Source organism: Anopheles aquasalis, chromosome 3, assembly GCF_943734665.1.
Source record: "Anopheles aquasalis chromosome 3, idAnoAquaMG_Q_19, whole genome shotgun sequence".
NCBI classification, from domain to species: domain Eukaryota; kingdom Metazoa; phylum Arthropoda; class Insecta; order Diptera; family Culicidae; genus Anopheles; species Anopheles aquasalis.
Genome location: NC_064878.1, coordinates 33,591,438 through 33,615,329, shown reverse-complemented (window position 1 = coordinate 33,615,329; position 23,892 = coordinate 33,591,438). Strand labels below are relative to the sequence as shown.

General features: G+C 43.7%; 2 protein-coding genes across 6 annotated transcripts in view; one reads left to right on the top strand and one right to left on the bottom strand.

Moving 5' to 3' along the window:
• Positions 1-10,804, top strand: part of LOC126575858 (xaa-Pro dipeptidase) — a 42,851-nt gene extending 32,047 nt beyond the window's left edge. For both annotated transcript variants that reach the window (XM_050236843.1, XM_050236844.1), the window contains 7 exons: positions 990-1,181; positions 1,340-1,387; positions 1,897-1,958; positions 2,022-2,066; positions 9,641-10,355; positions 10,425-10,576; positions 10,647-10,804. In XM_050236843.1, coding sequence (XP_050092800.1) covers positions 990-1,181; positions 1,340-1,387; positions 1,897-1,958; positions 2,022-2,066; positions 9,641-10,355; positions 10,425-10,576; positions 10,647-10,680 — 1,248 coding nt within the window. In that variant the 3' untranslated portion in view covers positions 10,681-10,804. The remainder of the gene's footprint in view (positions 1-989; positions 1,182-1,339; positions 1,388-1,896; positions 1,959-2,021; positions 2,067-9,640; positions 10,356-10,424; positions 10,577-10,646) is intronic.
• Positions 10,805-13,144: 2,340 nt separating this feature from the next.
• Positions 13,145-22,878, bottom strand: LOC126575808 (host cell factor). 4 transcript variants are annotated; one of them, XM_050236697.1, is made up of 10 exons: positions 22,680-22,878; positions 21,334-21,584; positions 19,920-20,624; positions 19,670-19,821; positions 18,875-19,226; positions 16,222-18,797; positions 15,962-16,164; positions 15,234-15,897; positions 14,543-15,155; positions 13,145-14,481 (listed from the first exon to the last, which is right to left on the bottom strand). In XM_050236697.1, the coding sequence occupies exons 2-10, from the start codon at positions 21,545-21,547 to the stop codon at positions 14,327-14,329; spliced, it is 5,634 nt and encodes a 1,877-aa protein (XP_050092654.1). In that variant the 5' UTR covers positions 21,548-21,584; positions 22,680-22,878; the 3' UTR covers positions 13,145-14,326. The 4 variants fall into 4 exon arrangements, with proteins under 4 accessions (XP_050092654.1, XP_050092657.1, XP_050092656.1 ...); XM_050236700.1 differs by having other exon boundaries at positions 19,676-19,821; XM_050236699.1 differs by lacking the exon at positions 22,680-22,878 and adding an exon at positions 21,645-21,947.
• Positions 22,879-23,892: the final 1,014 nt, after the last annotated feature.

Here is a 23,892-nt window from a genome sequence, read left to right as displayed (position 1 = left end):
GTTTTCATTGACAGAATTCGTGAAACTATCAAATAATCAGACACCTGTAAAACGAAAACTTCAAAAACTGATAACCAGCCATTGAATATTGATTCGCATATGCCACATTCATTCGATAACTAATTCTACTGCTCCTCCAAATTCAACATCTTCAATTGCCTATTGGACATCTTTTAATGCTTCCAATTAACATGCTGTCTCCAGAGAGAAGCATAAACCGCTCTTAATTTCTCTTCGAAATGTCCTGGAATTTCTTGAGAAAATGTGCTCAGAAAGCACTTCAACTTCAACCGTACCGATGTCCATGGAGCAGACGGATCTTGTATCCTTGGCAACAATTAGGCTCTGCCAAAACGAGAGGAGCCACAGCAAAGACAGGAATGACACCAGCGATCTGAAGTTATTATCAGCGCGCCATTCAAGGAAACATTAGATCTAAAATCTAAAGAGAAGTCTAAAGAGCAAGCAGAAAAACAGTGAAACAGATACAGTAAACGTAAAAAATAGTTCAATGAATCACAAAGAACTAAGGAAAGAGCAAAGATTGAAAAACACTGAAACTGCACACATGAATTCGTGATTAATTGCTGCATTTTAAAGGATCGCACTTTTGCCCCACGACATTCGCATTTTTGCCCAACTGGTGGGGCAAAAGTGCGATTCGAAGGTTGCCTGGGAATTATGAATTTTAACCATTCAATTGTCACTTGATTGAGCTGGTACTTTTAGAGTAGAGAGGTAAATAGTCGTTTAATAAATCAATGTTTATTTTTTAATTGTAACTTCATTCGTTTTTATAATAAAAATCAAAATCCACTAAGGTCGCACTTTTGCCCCACCTTACTCTACTAACAACGTTGCACATAAATAGGGCCTAGCATTCACCGGGGGACAAATCCCATACAAAAATGCGCGATTTTGTATGAGAAGCTTTTAAATGTGTCCGGAAAAAGAAACCTATTTTAATTTTCTATTCAATGGTGATTTAGGAATCGTACTTTACTTATATGTTCGGCGTCACTGAACCTGGATGCTATGGAACGGTTGAGGTTAATACAGGACGTGCTGTGCTGTTTGTTCCACGGTTGCCAGAAGAGTACTCAGTGTGGATGGGACCGCTACTTGGACTCGATGACTTCCAGCGCAAATATGAAGTCGATGCTGTGTACTACGTTGATGAAGTAAGTACTAGGTGTCTATTCTGGTAAAACGATGGCTATCGCTTGCAAGTGATATGTTCATTTGGTCCTTTTTAGCGGTCATTAACGGCCGACACTGGGTAAAATTATAACCAATCCTTTAATGTAGAAACCAATCCACCCCTTTAATCTGCTTGCAGATCGTGGATATAATTTCTGGTAACCATCCATCAGTGCTTTTAGTTTTGGTAAGTATATTTTTTAGGGAAAATATTATGTTGAAATTTTCAAAATCCTCGCGTTATCGTCTAGACGCGTGGTTATTGTCTTGACAAACGTTTATAGCCGGCGATACATGAAGTGTAAACTCAATCGTAAATATAAAATTAATTTACACTTGAACATGTTTACATGACCGGGTTGAGACGCGTAATCCGAATTACACTGAACTTTAATCGACTTTTGTGAGAAAAATAGAATCTTTTTTCCAAAGAAAAAGATTAAAAACGCTAGTAATGAACACTCACTATTAATGCAAACCACGAACAGGAAATGTAGTGGGGCAAATCGCTTGCAAACAGCGTTTACGCTAGGATTTATGCTCCGTGGACCTATAATCTCTTTTACATCGTGTAAACGGCAAATGTAAACTTTTTGGCATTACATTCTGAGTTTATACGAGAGTTTACGCTTCGTGTATTCCGGCCTTATAGTCTGGACAAGTAGTAAATGTACTCTCTTAATCTTTTGTTAACAGAGTGGCCAGAATACTGATAGTGGCTCTATAGCAAAGCCGGCTTCTTTCAAAGGCATCGAAAGGTATGGAATATGGACAGATTGTTACTGGAAGGATCAATCGACGAATTCTTTGTTTTTTTTTAGATTCATTATTGATACTGAAATTCTTTTTCCTGTTATTGCCGAATGGTAAGCTAATGTTAAAAAATCCTATTATCCTTACCTTCTACAAGCCAAGTTGAAAGCTTTTGCTCGCCCTGGTGCAGAGACATACTCCTTCTCATCAAATACCATTATTACCTTAATTATCTCCTGTTAAAAAGAGCGTACAAAAAAGACACTCACATGACCCTGTCTCCACATTGTAAAGCGGCCCATAGACGCTAAATTTTATTTGTCGATGATCAATGAATGATGAAAATCTTCAACTTTTTTGACACAAGCTTCAATGTAGCTCACACACGGTAAATATATTGGTGTCAATCATCTTGCATGCAAGCATCGACAAATAAAATTTAGCGTCTATGGGCCGCTTAACGTCCTGATTGTGCATCAATAATTTCTTTCTGCTAATAGTATACTATTATTACAAAGGTTAAGTCGTTTTTGATACAGAAAAATCAAGTTAATTCACAGTTTTTTTACTTCAAACTGTCATTTTGAATTGTTTATTGTTTTCGAAACGTTTCGAAACAACGAGTTGAAGTTTCGAAATTCGCATGAATCATCGAACGCCTAGAGGCTATCGAAATCGCGTGGTACAGAATAAGCACCTAAAATATGGTACAGAATAAGCACCGGAAACATAAATTAATGTATTAGGGAAGGGTGGAGGGGTAAAAAAATTACACATAATCAGTTAAAAAGCGGTTTTTTCGGCCACTCAGTAACTAACCGTGAGTGGGGAGGCCTATTTTAGGTGTTTATTCTATACCAGGCGATCTCGATAGCTTCTATGATAGCGATGATTCATTTGGTTCATTTTGTGTTCATTTTGGTGTTCACGATCGCCTACTGTCGAGTGCATTTTTGTGATCGACAGCAGGCGTTTTGTTTACATCGAGCATCGACTTTGAACTTTTTGATCTGAAAAACGATTATAACGTCCTGATTATGCATTAATAATTTCTTCCTGCTAATCGTATACTATTATTACAAAGGTTAAGTCGTTTTTGATACAGAAAAATCAAGTTAATTCACAGTTTTTTTACTTCAAACTGTCATTTTGAATTGTTTATTGTTTTCGAAACGTTTCGAAACAACGAGTTGAAGTTTCGAAATTCGCATGAATCATCGAACGCCTGAGGCCATCGAAATCGCCTGGTGCAGAATAAGTACCTATAGGTGCTTATTCTGTAACTTTCGATTACGATGGCCTCAGGCGTTCGATTCATTTGGTTCATTTTGTGTTCATTTGGTGTTCACGATCGCCTGCATGTCGAGTGCATTTTTGTGGTCGACAGCTGGCGTTCTGTTTACATCGAGCATCGAGCATCTGAAAAACAGTTATAGCGTCCTGATTGTGCATCAATAATTTCTTTCTGCTAATCGTATACTATTATTACAAAGGTTAAGTCGTTTTTATACCGAAAAAAAACAAGTTAATTCACAGTTTTTTTACTTCAAACTGTCATTTTGAATTGTTTATTGTTTTCGAAACGTTTCGAAATTCGCATGAATCATCGAACGCCTGAGGCCATCGTAATCGAAAGATACAGAATAAGCACCATAGGTGCTTATTCTGTAACTTTCGATTACGATGGCCTCAGGCGTTCGATTCATTTGGTTCATTTTATGTTCATTTGGTGTTCACGATCGCTTGCATGTCGAGTGCATTTTTGTGGTCGACAGCTGGCGTTCTGTTTACATCGAGCATCGAGCATCTGAAAAACAGTTATAGCGTCCTGATTGTGCATCAATAATTTCTTTCTGCTAATCGTATACTATTATTACAAAGGTTAAGTCGTTTTTATACCGAAAAAAACAAGTTAATTAACAGTTTTTTTACTTCAAACTGTCATTTTGAATTGTTTATTGTTTTCGAAACGTTTCGAAATTCGCATGAATCATCGAACGCCTGAGGCCATCGTAATCGAAAGTTACAGAATAAGCACCTAAAAACCCACGGTAAAAGACTAAAATAGGCCCCCCCAACAGACGGTGAGCTACTGAGTGACCGAAAAAGTCGCTAATTTCTACATTTTTAGTAATCAAACTTACACTAAAATATGCGGAAACGTTAATTAATGTATTAGGGAAATGGGGGGGGGGGGGGGGAGAAAAAGATACATTTAATCAGTTTAAAAGTGTTTTTTTTCGGTCACTCAGTAACTCACCGTGAGTGGGGGACCTATTTTAGGTGCTTATTCTGTAACTTTCGATTACGATGGCCTCAGGCGTTCGATGATTCATGCGAATTTCGAAACGTTTCGAAAACAATAAACAATTCAAAATGACAGTTTGAAGTAAAAAAACTGTTAATTAACTTGTTTTTTTCGGTATAAAAACGACTTAACCTTTGTAATAATAGTATACGATTAGCAGGAAGAAATTATTGATGCACAATCAGGACGCTATAACTGTTTTTCAGATGCTCGATGCTCGATGTAAACAGAACGCCAGCTGTCGACCACAAAAATGCACTCGACATGCAGGCGATCGTGAACACCAAATGAACACAAAATGAACCAAATGAATCGAACGCCTAAGGCCATCGTAATCGAAAGTTACAGAATAAGCACCTTAGCCTTGTACCTTTTACTCTTTACTTTTGCGGGCGACCTATTTCAGGTGCTTATTCTGTAACTTTCGATTACGATGGCCTCAGGCGTTCGATTCATTTGGTTCATTTTGTGTTCATTTGGTGTTCACGATCGCCTGCATGTCGAGTGCATTTTTGTGGTCGACAGCTGGCGTTCTGTTTACATCGAGCATCGAGCATCTGAAAAACAGTTATAGCGTCCTGATTGTGCATCAATAATTTCTTTCTGCTAATCGTATACTATTATTACAAAGGTTAAGTCGTTTTTATACCGAAAAAAACAAGTTAATTAACAGTTTTTTTACTTCAAACTGTCATTTTGAATTGTTTATTGTTTTCGAAACGTTTCGAAATTCGCATGAATCATCGAACGCCTGAGGCCATCGCAATCGAAAGTTACAGAATAAGCACCATAATCTTTATTGTTTTCGAAACGTTTCGAAACAACGAGTTGAAGTTTCGAAATTCGCATGAATCATCGAACGCCTAGAGGCTATCGAAATCGCGTGGTACAGAATAAGCACCTAAAATATGGTACAGAATAAGCACCGGAAACATAAATTAATGTATTAGGGAAGGGTGGAGGGGTAAAAAAATTACACATAATCAGTTAAAAAGCGGTTTTTTCGGCCACTCAGTAACTAACCGTGAGTGGGGAGGCCTATTTTAGGTGTTTATTCTATACCAGGCGATCTCGATAGCTTCTATGATAGCGATGATTCATTTGGTTCATTTTGTGTTCATTTTGGTGTTCACGATCGCCTACTGTCGAGTGCATTTTTGTGATCGACAGCAGGCGTTTTGTTTACATCGAGCATCGACTTTGAACTTTTTGATCTGAAAAACGATTATAACGTCCTGATTATGCATTAATAATTTCTTCCTGCTAATCGTATACTATTATTACAAAGGTTAAGTCGTTTTTGATACAGAAAAATCAAGTTAATTCACAGTTTTTTTACTTCAAACTGTCATTTTGAATTGTTTATTGTTTTCGAAACGTTTCGAAACAACGAGTTGAAGTTTCGAAATTCGCATGAATCATCGAACGCCTGAGGCCATCGAAATCGCCTGGTGCAGAATAAGTACCTATAGGTGCTTATTCTGTAACTTTCGATTACGATGGCCTCAGGCGTTCGATTCATTTGGTTCATTTTGTGTTCATTTGGTGTTCACGATCGCCTGCATGTCGAGTGCATTTTTGTGGTCGACAGCTGGCGTTCTGTTTACATCGAGCATCGAGCATCTGAAAAACAGTTATAGCGTCCTGATTGTGCATCAATAATTTCTTTCTGCTAATCGTATACTATTATTACAAAGGTTAAGTCGTTTTTATACCGAAAAAAAACAAGTTAATTCACAGTTTTTTTACTTCAAACTGTCATTTTGAATTGTTTATTGTTTTCGAAACGTTTCGAAATTCGCATGAATCATCGAACGCCTGAGGCCATCGTAATCGAAAGATACAGAATAAGCACCATAGGTGCTTATTCTGTAACTTTCGATTACGATGGCCTCAGGCGTTCGATTCATTTGGTTCATTTTATGTTCATTTGGTGTTCACGATCGCTTGCATGTCGAGTGCATTTTTGTGGTCGACAGCTGGCGTTCTGTTTACATCGAGCATCGAGCATCTGAAAAACAGTTATAGCGTCCTGATTGTGCTTCAATAATTTCTTTCTGCTAATCGTATACTATTATTACAAAGGTTAAGTCGTTTTTATACCGAAAAAAACAAGTTAATTAACAGTTTTTTTACTTCAAACTGTCATTTTGAATTGTTTATTGTTTTCGAAACGTTTCGAAATTCGCATGAATCATCGAACGCCTGAGGCCATCGCAATCGAAAGTTACAGAATAAGCACCATAATCTTTATTGTTTTCGAAACGTTTCGAAACAACGAGTTGAAGTTTCGAAATTCGCATGAATCATCGAACGCCTAGAGGCTATCGATATCGCCTGCTTAGAATAAGCACCTTCGTCTCGTCGTCGTCGAACATTCGCTGTCGTGTAGCCGCATCTTTATTATCTGTTTCTACACGAGCGAAAGCATTCCCGAATCAGAATGGGTATGGATTTGACATTCTCAATTCTCTTCTCATTTTCGGTAATTCTCGTTGTCGTCTAGAGGCGCTGTTAGTTTGTTGTGATAGTTACACGACGAGATGTTATTTTTCCGCTGCCGCTTGCGGGACAAAACAGACTTTGTATGTGTGCGTGAATTTGGTTTTGAATTTGGACAAGGGATATTGGACCTTGGAACCGTTGCGGTGCTGAAATTTCCGATCGTTCATTGAGTGGGTGTAGTATGACATTTGTGTGACATTCCTTGTAAATAAACACAACCGGTGGAACAGAAAGTTTTCACTAGTCGAGATCCGCAAAAAAAAATCGCAATGCGTGCAAAGGCGACTGTAGCGGACGCCGTGGAAAAGCAATAGACTGCGCTACCTAGAGATTGGAAATGACCCAGAAAAATACTATACAGTTACAACATTCGCTGAGTGCCTCCTTACGTAACAGCGATTGAAATGTCGGTAGGATGTTTATGGAATGGTATATGGCGTTCATTTCGCAACCCGCATTTTGCTCGCACAGGCACGATCGTACCGTCATTGTTTCTCGCCGATCTACACCCTTTGCGTAATGTATCTCAGCGGTGTTCGTTTGCTTCCCGTGACTCTGGAGATACTCCACTCCCGCCGGAGTCTGCAACACTGAAGGATGCGAAACCCTGCAAATCTTTTGTCCGTAATACAACGATTCTGGTGCAGCAGCGTTGTGACATACAGGAACTGCCGGTAGTAGTTCGCAAAATTGCAGAGGATGAGTTCATATCGTTCGTGTCGAATAAAATCATACACCCACCAATTTCCTCTGCTAATGGTAAAACTGGCAATGCTGGAAATGGCTCTACATCACAAGAACCACTAGAAGAGAAAATGAAAATAATTAAAAAGATTGATGATTGCCGCTCAACGAAGGGTGTATTGGCAGTGCTGGATAATCTAAATGACGCAAATTACGAAACGAGCATCGCCATCCGTGCTTTGGAGAAGATTCTAAGCATAGAAAGCTTGCTGGAACTGAATGAAGTGGAACGCAGACAGGACTTCGGGCGCATCATCAATTGCATCGTGTATAACGCAGACTCCAAAACGATCCTTGATGTGTTGAAGAAACTGTGCAGCTATATAGAGCTATCAAGAACGATCGATATGCTGGGTAACGAGCTGGTGTACCGTTGTGCAGAAAATGCACTTACGATCGAAGAGTGCTGCGACGCGATTGAAACGTTGACGCAATGCCGTCGACCAGAGATGGTTGAAAAGTTCTGGAGTGGCCTAGCCGATAAGGAGAAATTCATTACCGAGCGCAACGTACACTTTGTGTTTGCAATGTTGCCTTATCTGAAAATAAGCCGCCGCGCTGTGCTCGCAGTGCTTGAGCGACGTATTACCATGCTCTGGTGGCAGATGGCTCCGAATGCAACGATAGAAGTACTGCAATCATTACTAATCGTTACATCATCATCAACCTGCAAATTGTCACCGTATCGTGTTACACAATCCTTGGCCCGCTGGCTGAACACCAACATACACACTGTGACCGAGGACGAGTTAGGTGCTATTTTGGAAGCGTTTACAAAACTCGTTTACTCCGACACGCAGATTGAACGAGCCCTCGAGCGGTATATGAAGGCGAAGGGAGTGAAAGTGACTTCGCAGAACCTGATCGTAACAATACTTGGCCACTGTCAGGAATTCCGACTGCGCAACGCACACATTTTGAATGGATGCTGCGAATTTCTAATAGCCAACCACGCTCTGCTCGAGTCGGGCTACTTGCGTGCCTTCTTCTACCCATTCGGAGTATTGGATTTTGTGCCATCCAATGCGATAAAGTTCTTTGACACGTTCAACATGCTTGTCGATCTACACTTTGGAAAGATTCCTCCGACCGATGTTATTGATATAATGTTCACATACCTCTGTCTAGAGCAGTTTCCGCTTAACTTTGTCAACCGCATCTTTAATCCGTACTTTCTCGATGTACTGCACGCTAAAACGCAACCCGAACGTATGGACGTCATTCGCGGAAAACTGAAGGTTTTCGATACTGGGCTCACTCTCGAATGTGCTGACTATGACGGACCCTTATTGCCCCGTGATCACTCGGCGAAGGCTTTGTTTCATGATGGGCGCATCAAGAGAATTGTCAACTACATTACTAACGATCTAGAGGAGTTGGCCGGAGGTCCTGAGTGCATGACCAAATTCTCGGTCATGCAGAATCTGCCCGTTAACTCGCTGTATCTAGTTGATGTTATATTTCATCCGCCTGGGCTTGGCAGCATATTCACGATTAACACAATTAAGGAACGGAACTGCAATGTGGCTGTCCTCGTACATCTACCGGAGTACTACGACAGCACTGGGACGTATTTAAACGGATCGCAGGTCATGCGAATACGACATTTACGTCGTTTCGGGATGAAAGTGGTTACTTTGCGGTTCAATACGCTGCATAAACTCAAGATACACCCCAAAGAATTGCGCCAGTATCTAGTAGTACGAATAAAGAACGCTCAAGAGGCGCTCCCAGCCTTGGGAGGAATTGCACCGTTAACTTAGTTCCCCTAAAGACCGCCATTTTCAGCAACGCGTTTAGCATGAATTTATTCCATTGATAGACTTGTGTAAGACAACTAAATAAGGAAGCAGCGAACAATGCCTTTGTAAGTGTCAGGTAGCTCGATTGCCTCGTTGGGCTTAATTGTAGAAATATAGTTGACGTTCATCTTTTTTGCATATTGTTCCATTGTCTTAAAATGATCAATGTACCATATTTATTTTGCGTTGTAAAGTTGTTTCACATGTATCCTTGGTGCAGGTTCGCTCTCTGCTAATAATCAAGAAAATTGATTTACGATTTTTGCATTGTCTATCTAACGATAATTATTGTTATTAATTAGTTATCTGAACATATCTCCCGTTTCAGCCGAGTCATCAAGTCTCAGGCAGAGATCGAGGTGCTGCGCTATGTAGCGCGCGTATCTTCTGATGCCCACAAGGCTGTTATGAAGGCGATCAAGCCGGGAATGTACGAGTACCAGGCGGAGGCAGAATTTCTTCGCCATTCGTACGCCGTTGGCGGTTGCCGCCACGTTTCTTATACCTGCATCTGTGGCGCAGGTTCTAACTCGGCTATCTTGCATTACGGGCACGCCGGATCGCCAAACGATTATGAGATTCTGGACGGTTCTATGTGTCTCTTTGACATGGGCGCGAACTATGGTGGATACACTGCCGACATTACCTGCAGCTTCCCAGCTAACGGAAAGTTTACCAAGGATCAAAAGCTTATCTACAATGCTGTCCTGGCTGCACGTGATGCAGTCTGCGGGGCTGCCCGGGAGGGTGTTTCTTGGATCGATATGCATCTGTTAGCCAATCGCGTCATGCTAGAGGAGCTACGTAACGGTCAGCTGCTGCAGGGTGATGTGGGGGAGATGATGGAGGCAGGGCTAAATGCCGTATTCCAACCGCACGGTCTCGGTCATTTCCTCGGTCTGGACGTTCACGACGTTGGCGGGTATTTGCCGGGCTGTCCGGAACGCTCCACACGCCCTGGAGTAAACCGGCTCCGCACGGCCCGAACACTTAAAGCGGGCATGTACCTCACCATTGAACCGGGCTGCTACTTTATTGAACCAGTAAGCTGCTCCCTTATTTTAATTTATACATAAAGTGACCGTTTTCACGCATCGGCTTTCATATTCCAGCTTCTAAACCAGGCGCTAGCTGATCCAAAATTGAGCAAGTTCTTGGTGAAGGAAAACCTGATGCGTTTTCGCAACTTCGGTGGGGTACGCATCGAGGACGATGTTCTCATTACAAAGACCGGCATCGAAAACTTCACCCTTGTACCGAGAACGTAAGTATACTAGCGCGAAACACGTCGTAAGCGCAATTCATTGTATGACATTTTTATTTCACTTTTTCAGCGTAGAGGAAATCGAAGCCTGGATGGCCAACTGAGTTGTTCGTGTTATAGGCAGGTCTATGGAAGCAACCCGTTAGCAATGGTTTAGGTGTTGGGAAAACTAATCTTAAAACTGGTGCTCTACCATAAAATAAAAATAATACACTATATGAGTTCAAATGTGTGTCCATTTAAGTTATGTTATTCGTGATCGGTCTTTGTGTGAAGCAAAAAAAACATTGTCAACGTTTCTGCATGTTACTCCAATGCCTGTATGTTTGCGGTATGCCTGTTTCCAGATGACTCGCAATCGGACAGCAGTGCCAAAGCACTCTCACTAGAAAACAAATGATCTTTAACGATCTACTTCTAAGGGATGCCTACAACCACCCGACATCGCCTTGCTCCCAACCTCCCTGCCCTGTGTAACTTGCGTACGTCGGAACTCCCACCATTCCATGCGTAGCTTCGCCATGATTTGGCTAACACAAGTGCGAGTTTAGGGATCAGACGGAACGTCCATCGTCCGTTCACGCAGTTCTCCCATTCCCGCTGACACCGCTCCATCTCCTTGCGCTTCACCTCCACGGAATGAGGATCCATATAGGGATCATCCCTGCAACCACAAACACGGCCGACAAGGTCACGGAGCGCAAGGCTCCCACTACCCTAATCGCTGTAAGCCGATAAACCGAATTGAGTTTTTGCAGGGTCGTCCCCTTTGGTTTCGACACTGCCGTGACCCAAGCAGGGCTCGCGTAGCGCAATACAGAGGTTATCACCCCTGCAAGAAATCGACGCCTGCTGGTACTGAGGCCGTCAGACCTACGCATCATGACCGTCAAGGCGCTTAGCGCCTTCTCAGCTTTGCTGGTAGCAACGTCGACGTGGTCCGAGAAACTAAGCCTTCTGTCAATCATCACTCCGATGTATTTGATGGCTTCTTGCGACCGAATCACTAGTTTGCCGATCTCGACCGACACCTCTTGAGCGGGGCTCGATCCATCAACTAGGACGACCCCATTGTTGTGGTGAGCAACTTTCAGGCTAGCCCTCCGCAACCACGCTTCCACTTCCTCGAGCGCGAGCTCCGCCTTTACTTTCACTTTTTTCAGGCTATGGCCACAGACTGTAAGGACCATATCGTCGGCAAAGCCTGTTCAGGATCAAGCGCTCCAAGAGTTTCCTCATGGAGTCGAGCAGGCAGATCGGTCTAAAGGATGAAGGGTGCTTTTGGTTTTTACCGGGTTTTGGCAGCAGCAGGAGCTTCTGCCGTTTCTACCGGTCTGGGAAAACACAATCGTCAAAGCACTTTTGGAGCGCTTTTTCTGGAGCGGCCCTCAACGCGACGTTCGGGATGCCGTCTGGCCCCGGAGCTTTATTCCGAGACAGGCGTTGTGCTGCGAGCGGCAGCTCCTCATCCGTTACCGCCTCAACCACCTCGCCCTCGTGCGCACCGTATAGTGTTGCAGGCCACACAGGGTGTGTTCCCCCTAAGCCTCCCCATGGCAAGCCTGTACGCACCGCCCCAGGGGTTCGATTCCGCATCCCTGACAAGCTGGTGGAAGCATTCCTTCTTGCTGGTGGTGATTTGGCTCTCTAGTATTTTTTTAGCCATTCTGTATTCATTCTGTATTCCGCCTCCTTTACCTTTCTTGCTTCTCCCCTACTACGCGCGAATTGTCGTCGCCTCTGGCGACAAGTCCATCGAAGCGTGTCCAACTGTGGAGACCACCAGGGTTCCGTCGATACACCATTGCGCTTTGGCATGGTAGCGTCGCACGCATTGTTCATGGCGGCCGTCAGCTCATCCACGCTGAGGCACTCTCCATTGTCTTCTCTACGCAGGGCATCCTCGAACAGGTCCTTATGGAACCAATTGGTTTTCCACCCTGTCGGCTGCAGCTCTTTGGGTCCCTCTTTTCTGCATCCTGTAAGTAAACGCAAAATGGTCGCTGAAGGTAAATTCGTCACTTACCTCCCAGTTCATAGCACCGGCCAGGTCCGAGCTACTGAAGGTGACATCGATGATGGATTCCCTGCCGTTTTTGCTGAAGGTTCTGGTGTTGCCATGGTTGACCACCACCAGATTCAGCCTCGCGACGGATTCCAACAACGATTGCCCCCGTTTGTTGGTGCTCTTACTGTCCCAGGCAGTAGACAAGGCGTTGAATAACCAGTGGACGCTTGGTGCCGACCACTTCCAGAATTTTTGTTGGGTTTAGTCATCGTAGACAACTCTAGGACGCCTACGGCTAGGACAGTAATCGACCAATGAAAATCAGGCAAACTAGCCTATGGAAAGCTTGTTGGATTATCATTTACATTTACTACCATTGCCCATTTGACGTAGTCTGAATAAACACCAAGACGAGCGGTCTTGGTCTGCCAAAGAAGATTCCTCCACCCCTTGCGATTCCAGCCCCGTTTACCTTGCTTACCCAGTGCTTTTTAATTGAAGCAAAAACTGCAGGGATGGAACTAAATACTAAATTGCGAGTGCAAAAAAGAACGCAGTAGTATAAACAAATAATCTTACTAATATATTTCAATGTTTTATCCATACATATGTTCTGCTGTATTATCATTTCATGCCCAGATTCGGGCGAATGGGGCCAAGTAGAGAAGAATGCGTAAAGAAGTAGTGAAGGTGGGCTTTGTATAAGAAAAGCTTAAATCTACTTGGAAATATATGTAACTCCACACGTCGTTCACAGATTTTGCTAATTTCTTAAGCCCCTACTTCAATAACGCGCTATATTTGTGTACACACGTATGAAATGGAAGTGCAATCCAATCCTAGGTCAATTCGATTCATCAATAGTTTATACATTACTACCCGTGCTACTCTATGAAATAGAACAAAATTAATCGCCCAGTTGAAATCATCGCGCCAACTTCGGTATGCATCATTAACATACGGATCAATATTATCGTCTTGCTACTTTGTTTTGCACATGCTTTGCCAATTTTCTTACCCTTAATATACATTTGAATCTTGTTTCTCGATTCTTTCCTATAAATAAATCATTAACGGAACTGTTTCGCTTTAACTATTCAGTTGATAGCAAAGTTCATTAAGCAGTATGCTGAATACTAATTGATCAAGCAATAGACAACTTCGGATTAAAACCATTATGACAGTAATGTTGAGTGTTCCTTGCAATGTCAGTTATTACAAGTGCAGATTGAACGAAACAGTCAGTATAGCTAATGAATGTCGATCCTACGTTACACTGTTAATGCTATCTTAGTCAGAGCAATAGCGTAAAAAATCGATAAGTTTTATACAGTTTTCTTCGAATTGATTAATATCTTTACCCAGCAAATAAAAGAAAAGGCCAAAAACGGATTATCATAAGAAAAAGGCAAATAATAAATGGTTTAAAAGGTATTTCCTTTTTCCGGATATTTTGCAGGAGCGTCACCAACGAAAGATAAATGTTTCAGTATCCAAATAATCATTCGTAACTCAGTACTCTTTTACACGCGACACCAGCAATCTTTAGAGATACATACAAGATTGCAATTTTCTTGCGCTATACGTATGAACATATTATTTTATGTTTTAAACTCTATACCTACACAACGAAATTACTAATGAATTTTATAGTGATATTTTTTTTAAATGTTTTCACGCTACTTCCGAAGAATAATTTTCATTGTTCGCAAGCATAAGGGTGGATACCGTTATTCCCTCGACTATAGAGCTGTTGATGAGGAAGCGCCGAGCTTTGCACGCTTGTTCGCTGCTCCTGTCACGGACTTGTCGACAACACGTTTGCCACCAGCTCCAGCGGGCAGTCCTACACCAGTGGTACTGCCTGCTGGTGCTGGTATTTTAGTTGATTGTGGATCTACGGATTAAGAAACCTCATGTTATCGTACAAAGTCGTTTACTCATTGGAAGTTACTTACCTTGAAGCCATCTGACCTGCGTGGCTGGTCCATAGCCCTTATCATTTCGTGCAGCAATACGGAAAATTATGGCCGGCTTCGAAGTGAAGTCGACGTGTGCCGTCTGAAGAGCTTGATTCGCGACCGTACACTGGTTGTTAGAGCCACAGTAAACACGAACAAACGCCAACTGCGCTGGGGATGAGGCCGCTTTGTCTTTGGCTGCGGTCTGCGATTTGACGGCCAGGTAAACGGAGTACTCAAGAATGTCACCAGTCGTCGAAGGCGGTGGTTCCCAGGAAAGGTGAGCCCCTTCAGGTGATTTTGAAATTTTTATGGCAGACGGCGCACCTGGAAATCCAGGAAGGCAGGTTTTGAAGGGTGATACGTCACTCCATTCACCTCGTCCACAGCTGTTGATGGCCGCTACACGAAATTTGTAAGCACAACCCGATTCCAATGGTATCCGCTTCATATTCGTCAAGTCTGGTAAGTTGTCTGCAGTCAGGGTTTTGCCATCTATCGCACAGTCCCATTCATTCAAATCGACGTAATTGGAAACGTTGAGGTTCAATGTCTTTAATATGGCAACAGTATGCCAGGCCTCCGAATCGTCTTTCGGTTTGCTGAATTTCTGCGAAAGCGAAAAGAACAATGAGTTCGGCACATTCATCTCGTCGATTCTGCATAGCGCTTGAACATCATCACATACTTCTTCCTTTTCTTCCTTCGCTCTCTCAGGTGTACGACCGGATGTAGGGTTAGCAATTTTAGCACTTGCAAGAGCATTATTTCCGGGGTTGGTAACGGCGATTTGCACCGACCCTTGGCTTTTGACAGCAGATGAAGTGTTATTGCTCATACTCGTTCCATTGTTGATTCCCACGGACGGTATGCCCAAAAGCGGTCCACTCATCGTATATTGTTTAGTGCTGCCATCTGCAAACTTAATCGATGAGATGTGATGCTGTTGTGTTGATGATTGCGTTGACGTGAGCAAATCACCCATTAGCACACCACCAGCAACAGTCGAAACGTTGGTACTTGCACCACTACAGTTTATTAGCTCCGAAGAAAGGGCGGAGGTAGCCGATGCAGCGGCCTCAGCTAGCGCATCCAAATGGCCTGTGGATGTGTCATCTATCTTCAGATTGTTGCTTGGTTCGTTAGTAAGAGACTGCAGAATGGTGGTGCTCGTCGGTACGGACAAATCACCCGATGACGAAGACAAACGCGTAACGTATGTGGAACCGTCGCTAAGGGTGACCGTTGTCCCATCTTCAACAGCAGCATCCGCTTTAAATATGATTGTTTGCCCATTCTCGTTTCCTTTTGAACCCTGCAAAAGTGCGCCAGACGATCCGGAACTCACTTGGCTGGAAGGGAACAAAAGGGTACTTTAAATTCCAATCCATTGAAACAAAAACCTTAAAAGCATACATAATGTTGTCAGTAGAACCGGACAAGAGATCGGTATTATGAAGGGATATAATTTCGCCGCCTTTGATTGTAGTGAGAATGCTGGCAGCCTCCGCCTCCGAAGCCGTTGGGGCGAGACGTGTGGATGTCTGTTGATTTACAGTAGCATCTTCTCGTTCATTCCTGACTTGTACCAGTATTTGTTCATCTTCGCCGAGCGACATCTAAAAAAACATCATAAATAGTAGAGAACATAGGCAATGTATTCGAAAATGTAATACCTCTTGTGATTCTTGCTGCCTAGAGCCGCTAGTTTTTAATATTCCTTCAAGAGTATTTACATCCTTCTCGTCGTTTTTGTCCTCGATCTCCTCCAACTCACCACTCTCGGCGGTATCGATCATATCCATGCTTTCTACTCGTTCTGCAGTTGCTACCATATCACCATCGTGCCGCCCTTCGGATTCGGTAACAAGAGCTCCCGATGACACTCCTTGTTCCAATGTCTCTATATTATCTCCCTCGTGCAACTCATTGCCTGCTGCTTCTTCCCCATCAGCTTGTGCCAATTGTTCCCGCATAGTTCCATCGTCGTCATTTCTTTCCATTTCTTGCAAATCTGAGACAGGCTCGTCGGTACCATCCGCTACAATACCTTCACCATCAGCAGAGGATATGTTGTTGGTGACCGAAACTGTTCCCACGGTAACGGTTCCTCCTCTTAATCCGAGTTTTACGTACTGTGGCGTACCCACAATATCGCTATCATCGCAACCATCGAGCTGTTCAAAGATTGGCATCATCAGCGAATTGCAGCTGTCCTCGACCTGATCATTTTGCTCGTCAATTTTGTCAGAATCTGCCATCATTAGCACCTTTTTGCTGATGTGATCATTCTCTGTATGATGATGTGAAACATTATCCCTCCCGGTGGCCATAGTCTCTAAATCGAAGCATCCATCCATCTGTTCCATCCCTTCTGCCTCGGCTCCATCGATAAGACCTGCTTCTGCAGCCAATGCAGCAAATGCAGCGTCCGTAGAAACCTGCTGCTGTTGTTCCTGTAATTGTTGCTGCTGCTGTTGAGCAGCCTGTAACTGCTGTTGTTGTAATTGAATTTGTTGATATTGCTGAGGAGTAACAATACGTGTAGCGCCCTTCGAAGGTAGCATAAGAATTTTTGGCTGGTTAACCACTGTTCCACCGTGCCCACCTACGGTGGTGGTACCAACATGGGTTCCGCCAGCTCCAGAAGGTACCAGAGTTACCGTCTTTTGTCCTCCAGACGAAAGTTGAACCGTTACCGCCTTGCCACCTACATTTAACTTTTGCGGCATCATAATTTGTGTCCCAGTTATCTTCTGACCAGTGGCCTGCAACCCTCCGACTGGCATTGTGAATGTGATCGGTTTACCGCCTTGAACAGTCCGTAGTTTGATCGCTTGTCCGCCTAGAGTGGCTGTAGTTCCACCGCTAGAACCTTGAAGTGTGGCGGTTGAAGTGCTGCCTCCGCCAACACCCGTCGCTGCCTGCAGTATCGTAGTTCCAGATCCTGTCGCTACGATACCCGCTGGTGTTGCACGCGTCGAACTTATTGTGTTTATAACCTGCGAGGACGAGAGCGTTACGAAGTTGCTGCCAGCTGACGACGCAGTAACCGCTCCACTGACTGTTCTTATACCCTGCGGGGTAGTCACGACGATCACCTGCTGCTGGCCACGTATAGGTTGGCCAGCTTTGTTTGTAAGTACAAGGGTTGGTTTACCAGTTGCGTTGGTTCCAACTTTGCCAACCTGCACGATGTTGGAGTTTTTCATGAGAATCTGCTTTCCACCGAGCGTTGCCGATCCTCCGGTGGCCGACATAAGCTTAACGACGTTACCACCAATGACGGTAGCCTTTGGCACAGAACCAGTGCCGCCACCAGCCAGACTCGATGTTATAATTTGCTGCTGATGAGACTGATGGATAGCACCAGTTGACGGCGACACTGTCGAAGTCAGTGTCTTTTGCTGCATTACGCTCATCTTGGGCATTGTTTGCATAGTCATACCTTGGCTTGTCTTGACAAGCGTTAGGATTTGGCCTCCGCTAGTGCCCGTAGCATTGCTTATTGAAGCGGCCGTTGTACCGGCTGTCGCTGCACTAACGATAGTCATGGGTTTCTGCAGAATAATCTGCTTTCCACCGATAGTGGCTGTTGTAGTGGTGTGACCGGCTCCTGTTGTTCCACTGATGATACGCTGCTGAACAGTTTGCAACTGAGTTCCCGAAACAATGCTCTGCCCACTCGCGGACCTTAGCACGGCAGTTGTTGTGGACCCGGGCTGCAGTGTTGCACTCCCGGCTGGGCCGATTCGCAGTTGTTGACCAGTCGATGAGAGTACCCGAATCGGTGTACCAGTGTTACTGGAAGTAAGTTGTTGGGTACCGGAAATGGATGCTGTTGTACCACCTCCTCCCCCTCCTGTTGCTACGACACGGATCGTTTGAGTTTGACCCCCGGCCGCCACGGTAACGGCTTGGGCCACAGCTGACTGCAGGGTTTGAGCCTGTGACGAAACCTGCGTGACTATCTGCAGCGGCTGTTGCTGCAAAATCTGTGAAGTACTAGCAGACGTCAACACCTTTTGTGTAGTCAATTGCTTCGCCGGATGCACTTTGGTAACGATGCGCTGCACTGGCGAGGTGACAGTATGCACTGAAGAAGAGCTAACCATCGCGAGACCTCCACCCGATGGTGACTGCAAGCCAGGTGTTGCAGATAGCGTTGGCTGTATTGTTGGAGTTGTCAAAATGGGTGATTGCACATTGCCTACAACCGATCCTGTCACACGCCCCGATAGTTGCTTAATGGCTGCAAAATAATAAAAAAAAAGTCATTTAGCATAGTCAGTAGTGTATGGAGCATGTTGGATTTTTTTTTTTAATTACTCGACTGTTGCAGTGTTTCTCCAGATACAGGCAGTGTATTAAAACTGTTGCTAATCTGTGCCGGCGACAATGCTCCAGAATTGTTGGAAGCCGGAGATGCGATAGTAGCCGATAAAGCCGGCGATGAAATAGGTGCAACTAAGGTAGTCTGCGATGCTGGAGTAGGCTGAACCGGTAGTGCTGGTGAAGGAAGTGGTGTTGCTACCTTCTGCACTTCTAATATGTAGTGTGAGGCAGATGGCACAGAACTCCAACATAGCTCGAGTGAATGAGTCGAGGCGCGTACTAGCTGTACACGCGAGGCAACAGCTGGACGCTCTACCTCAAGATACCACAAATCCTTGCAACATACCTACAATGAACAAAACGATGTAAATTAGGGTGGTACGCGATTTTCTTTTCATTTCTCAGGCAGAACATGAGGCATAATCTCATTAGTACGGTGTCATTTGCTATCAACATTAAAATATACCCTAAGCAACATTGTGTGTAACGCAACAATTATGATTGAATTTATAATGAAAGTGCCCAATTGAAATTTCAAACACAATCGCTTTATGTTTTCGTTATCCCATTTGCCATATCACCAGCACCAAAGCTAATGCTTTAATTCGATTTATAAATGTGGTGAACGAAGGACTGGGCTAGCTTGATCTTCTCATTCTTAAAAGGTATTGTAGGACGACGACGAAATAGAGCTCATGCGTGAAGTTGTAGCGTTACAAACAACAATGTACTAAGTACGAAAATGATGGAAAACAAATGGCGCACTCGCATTAAGAAAACGGGGCTCACCCTGACCTGGTTGTTCCAGGCCTTTCTGTAACCGTCACGTCCAGACCAGATGTACAATCTTGTATGTATACCGACGGCACAGTGTCCGGCGCGAGCCCTTGGCATGTTGTCTTCCTCTGTATCCAGATCTAGCTCTTCCCAGGTCAACGTTTCTTGAGAATCAAAGAGGTAAGGAGTGGAGTAGGTCCACGTGTGGCGGTCATATTTTGCGTGAGATTTTCAAATGAGTCATTTATTTATGAGTTCTTACCGAGATTCAGACATGCGAGAGTGTTGGTGCATTTCCATTCCTTTTCGTGCTTCTCAATCTTAACCTCATCCATCATCAATGGAACCCAGCCACCGAATACGTACATTCGATTTCCGATCAACGTCGAACTGTGTAGGGATCGTGGCAAAGGTAGTGGACCGAGTGTACGTGGCCTTGTCCAGGACATATTGTCGGTGTCGAGCAGCCAAAGATCGCCTAATCGACATCCAGACATGCCACCGTAAATCACAAGCCAATATTTCTTCTGTTTCTTATCGTACCACGACACGGCCGTGTGTGATTCACGGGGCGGTGGGCTCTCGCCGAATGTCGTAGGTATCTCCCATTGTAATAAATTATTTTTGATCTCCAGAATGTACAGATCGTTTAAATACTTGGGGATGTTATTCTTGGGATCATCACTTTCATTGGCTAGACCACCAAAAAGATAAATTTTATCCCCAACCAGTGTGAAGCTGTGCCCAAGGCGACGGCAGGGAGGAGGACCCGACTCCGGAGGCTTGGGCCTTAGTTTTCTCCACTCCCATTTTGTAGCTTGCAACTCGTACAGTTCGTTCGAGTACTTGCCATATTCTACCATTCCACCAAACACGAGTATACGCGTTCCATCGACGACAAAGCCATATGCCGCACATCCCGGTGGCACATCACCCTTCGTCGCCGGAACATACCACTGGTTGGTTGCTGTCGAAGAGATTGGTGAAGAGAAGGTTAATTTTAGAAGTCAGTCATATTTGAAAAAAAAACGGTGCTTTCTCTTCGTCTAGCGCCTTCTCGTCAGTTTAATGTTATTTTTTCGCTTTCGAGAACAATATTGAAAGCATTGCACTCCAAGAACGGAGAACATTTTTCAATGTTTCTCAACGTTCCGAATGCTCATAAAAGGCTGAGATTCCAGTCATCATTGTGAATTGCGCTTACATAAGCTTACAACTACCTCTGCCATTCTCTATTGCCGATAACGTTCGTGAAGCTAGAGAAAATACTTAAAAGTAAAAATATGTTTATTCGTTTCCATAACGGTTTATGAACCATTTGAAGGCTCTCGCTCGGCGCGGTAATTATCATTCCGCTGGTCAGGTCGTGTGCGCGCGCGTCATGGCCGCCTTTTTGTCATTCGTGCTCTCTTTCTAGCACTCTCACTCTTGTACGGAGAACATGAAACAACTATAGAGTTCACGAGTGCGCAAATCACCAATCCTCCTCTTGGGACAAATCTTACCAATATGGCGGTCCGCGTTTATGCTCCGCGGTTCAACTGTACGCCCGCTACGCTTAAAGGGGGAAATGCAACATTTTTTCTAAATATTCGCGACGAACACAGCAACTTGAGAACAAATCGTTATGTTTGTGAAGATTACCCGATGGTCGTTGCCAAAGTTAGAGAACTTACCTGTATTATAAACGTGAAGTTCGTCCACAATTCCTTCATTTCCGCCGCCAAACACAACCATTAGCTCCTTGATGTTTACCGCCCGATGTCCATGTCGCGGACGCGGCTGTGGGCCACTAGGGTTCGTCACACGCTTCCAGCGTAATATAGCATTATGCTTAGTCGCCGATGCCGGGATCAATTCGGAGCTCGATACTTCTGAGATAGCCGTCATGCCTGCGGGTTGTGCCCTTCCCGCCTTCGCAAAGGAACTGGAAGGCGGAACGATGTGTAGCTGTTAGTTATTCACGGAAATATTTTTCCACACCAACCACAGGCCACACGACTGTTGCTTATAAATTGTTTTTGCGTTGTGTACAGCTTTTCCGGAACAAATTTTCACCGTGCCCCAACTGCAGAAGCAGAAATGATATATCTGGCTAACTCCTCCTGCCCAAGCCTACTGTTGATGTCGAATGTAGTTTGGCGTTCTTTCCCGTCTCTTTCTATCGCTGTTTTGATTCGTAAACGCCACTTTACGATTTCGAATGCGCTAGAAGAAACCGCAGATCCAGCAGAAGTGAGATGGGCGGCGACGGCCACCGTGACTCTCTCCCTTTCACTCCGTCGTTAGCTGCGTGCTAAATTGGTAGGGTATAGGTAAGCGATAGAGAGAATGAAAGCTAACAGCGACAAGAGGACCGACGAAAGAAAAATAGCGCATACAACGTGCAAGAACAGGACATCTTGCTTTGGTGTAAAAGTGAAACAAAATTCGCCGCCTGTACTTTTCTAAACACCAGAAAAATTATGCCTTTGGTCGAATAGAGCAAGAACATTTTTCCTCTCTTCCATGCAACCCGCGTTGGGCTTAACGCATCTAGAGTTCCGCTGTCCACTAGCATAAGTGCATTGCCAAGCTATCCCTAATGCAACAGAATATTTGAATATATAAAAAAAATTCGAACAACTCTCGTCAAGTTCGAAGAAGGAGAGTACATACATCATCTGCTGCCCCTTTCTTTTATTCAAAGATGCTTAGATTGTCTTCCCTCTTTGTTCATATCACGGGTTCGTCTATTTGCCTCTCTTTCGGGCGAGAGGTCCGTCCCGCTCGCCACAATCAGCGTTCGGTACGGTTCATATTTCTTTCAGAGTAAAATATACAATGAAAATTGTTGGCCTGCAGGCACATAAATAAAAAAAAACCTATGGGAAAAATCCTCTGCGTATGATGCGTATGCTGTTCGGTTTAGAAGACTGGAATACATCGGTCGTGTGCCAATTCGACAAGCAACTATCTCGCTTGCACCGCAGCCGTTTGGCTAGGCTTCGTATAAAAGTAAAGTATAAAAAGCTAAACTCACAAGATTCTGCCAGCGCAAATATCGGTGGCCGTAGCACTGCGATCGACAGCTTCTCGTGCAGCAAAACAATTGACTCGCGCACTACAAAAACTTCAAAACTCTGCCGGACAAGTGATTTTTTTTAGCGGAGAAAATAAACAATGGCGTCCTCAGAGTTTTCACAGTGATCCGCACGGGCACTCTGGCGATTTCCGAGAATAAACGTGACAGCCAGATGCCACAGAGTGACAGCCACAAAATGGAGCCCTAGAAGAAAATTGGCACAGTGCACTCGCAGTGAAGATTGAGGATGGCTAAAATTCCAAGGCACGGTGGGTCATTAACCGGTTCGACCGGGTGGGTCATACAGATCAAGCACGTAACGCTGCGTACGTAAACGAGCGTACGTTGCAGAACGGCGCCTACATACCAGTCACGTTGCGGAGCGGAACGTACGAGTGTATTTTGCTTGCGTATATATGATACGATTAAAATCTAGTTTTTCCTTTTTGATGTTAAAAATCAATTAAGTTTACGTGATTGAGGTTGCTTTTTGTTAAAAAGTTTCAAATATTATCTATATATTTTCATCCGTCCGTCCTTATACATGTTAAAAAAAACGTGTACGTTTGCTGACAAAAATTCACCAAACACTAGTTTTTATGTTTCCTGGACGTTTGAAGTCGTAGGTATAAACCAAAAATCTATCTCGGCGAAAATAAAAATTTAGATAAAAACGATAGCAAAATTTAATTGAGTCATCAGTTTTGTGGTGTTTTGCTGAAAGAAGGAACGAAATAATGATTCGTATCGATAACACTACTGCCTGTGTATATTGTTATGGATCGTTTACACGCTACGATTTTGATCGTACAATCTGGTTGGACTTTTGATTTTGATTTTTTATGAAATTTGATTTTTTTTGTTGTTTTATTCTAGACGGGAGACCTTTGTTGTTGTTCGCGCTATTTTTACCGAAATTTATTACCCTTTACGAATGTTTTTGGCGAGTAAAAAGTAAAGATTATTGTTATCGCATGAGATCGGCCGATCAAAATCGTAGCGTGTAAACGCTCCCGTGCGATTTCGATCTAGATCGTCCAACCAGATTGTACGATCAAAATCGTAGCGTGTAAACGGTCCATTAACATGCAACATGCAACGATGTATAGATAATATTTGAAACTTTTTAACAAAACGCAACCTCAATCATGTAAACTTAATTGATTTTTAA

Coding starts and splice junctions, on each gene's coding strand:
- LOC126575808 (XM_050236697.1), bottom strand. CDS start 21,547: ATGACGGCTATCTCAGAAGTATCGAGCTCCGAATTGATCCCGGCATCG. Junction 19,822..19,919: donor TCTCGCATGTCTGAATCTCG/GTAAGAACTCAT, acceptor TTGATTCTCAAG/AAACGTTGACCTGGGAAGAG. Junction 15,156..15,233: donor CGAAGGAAGAAAAGGAAGAA/GTATGTGATGAT, acceptor TCGCTTTCGCAG/AAATTCAGCAAACCGAAAGA.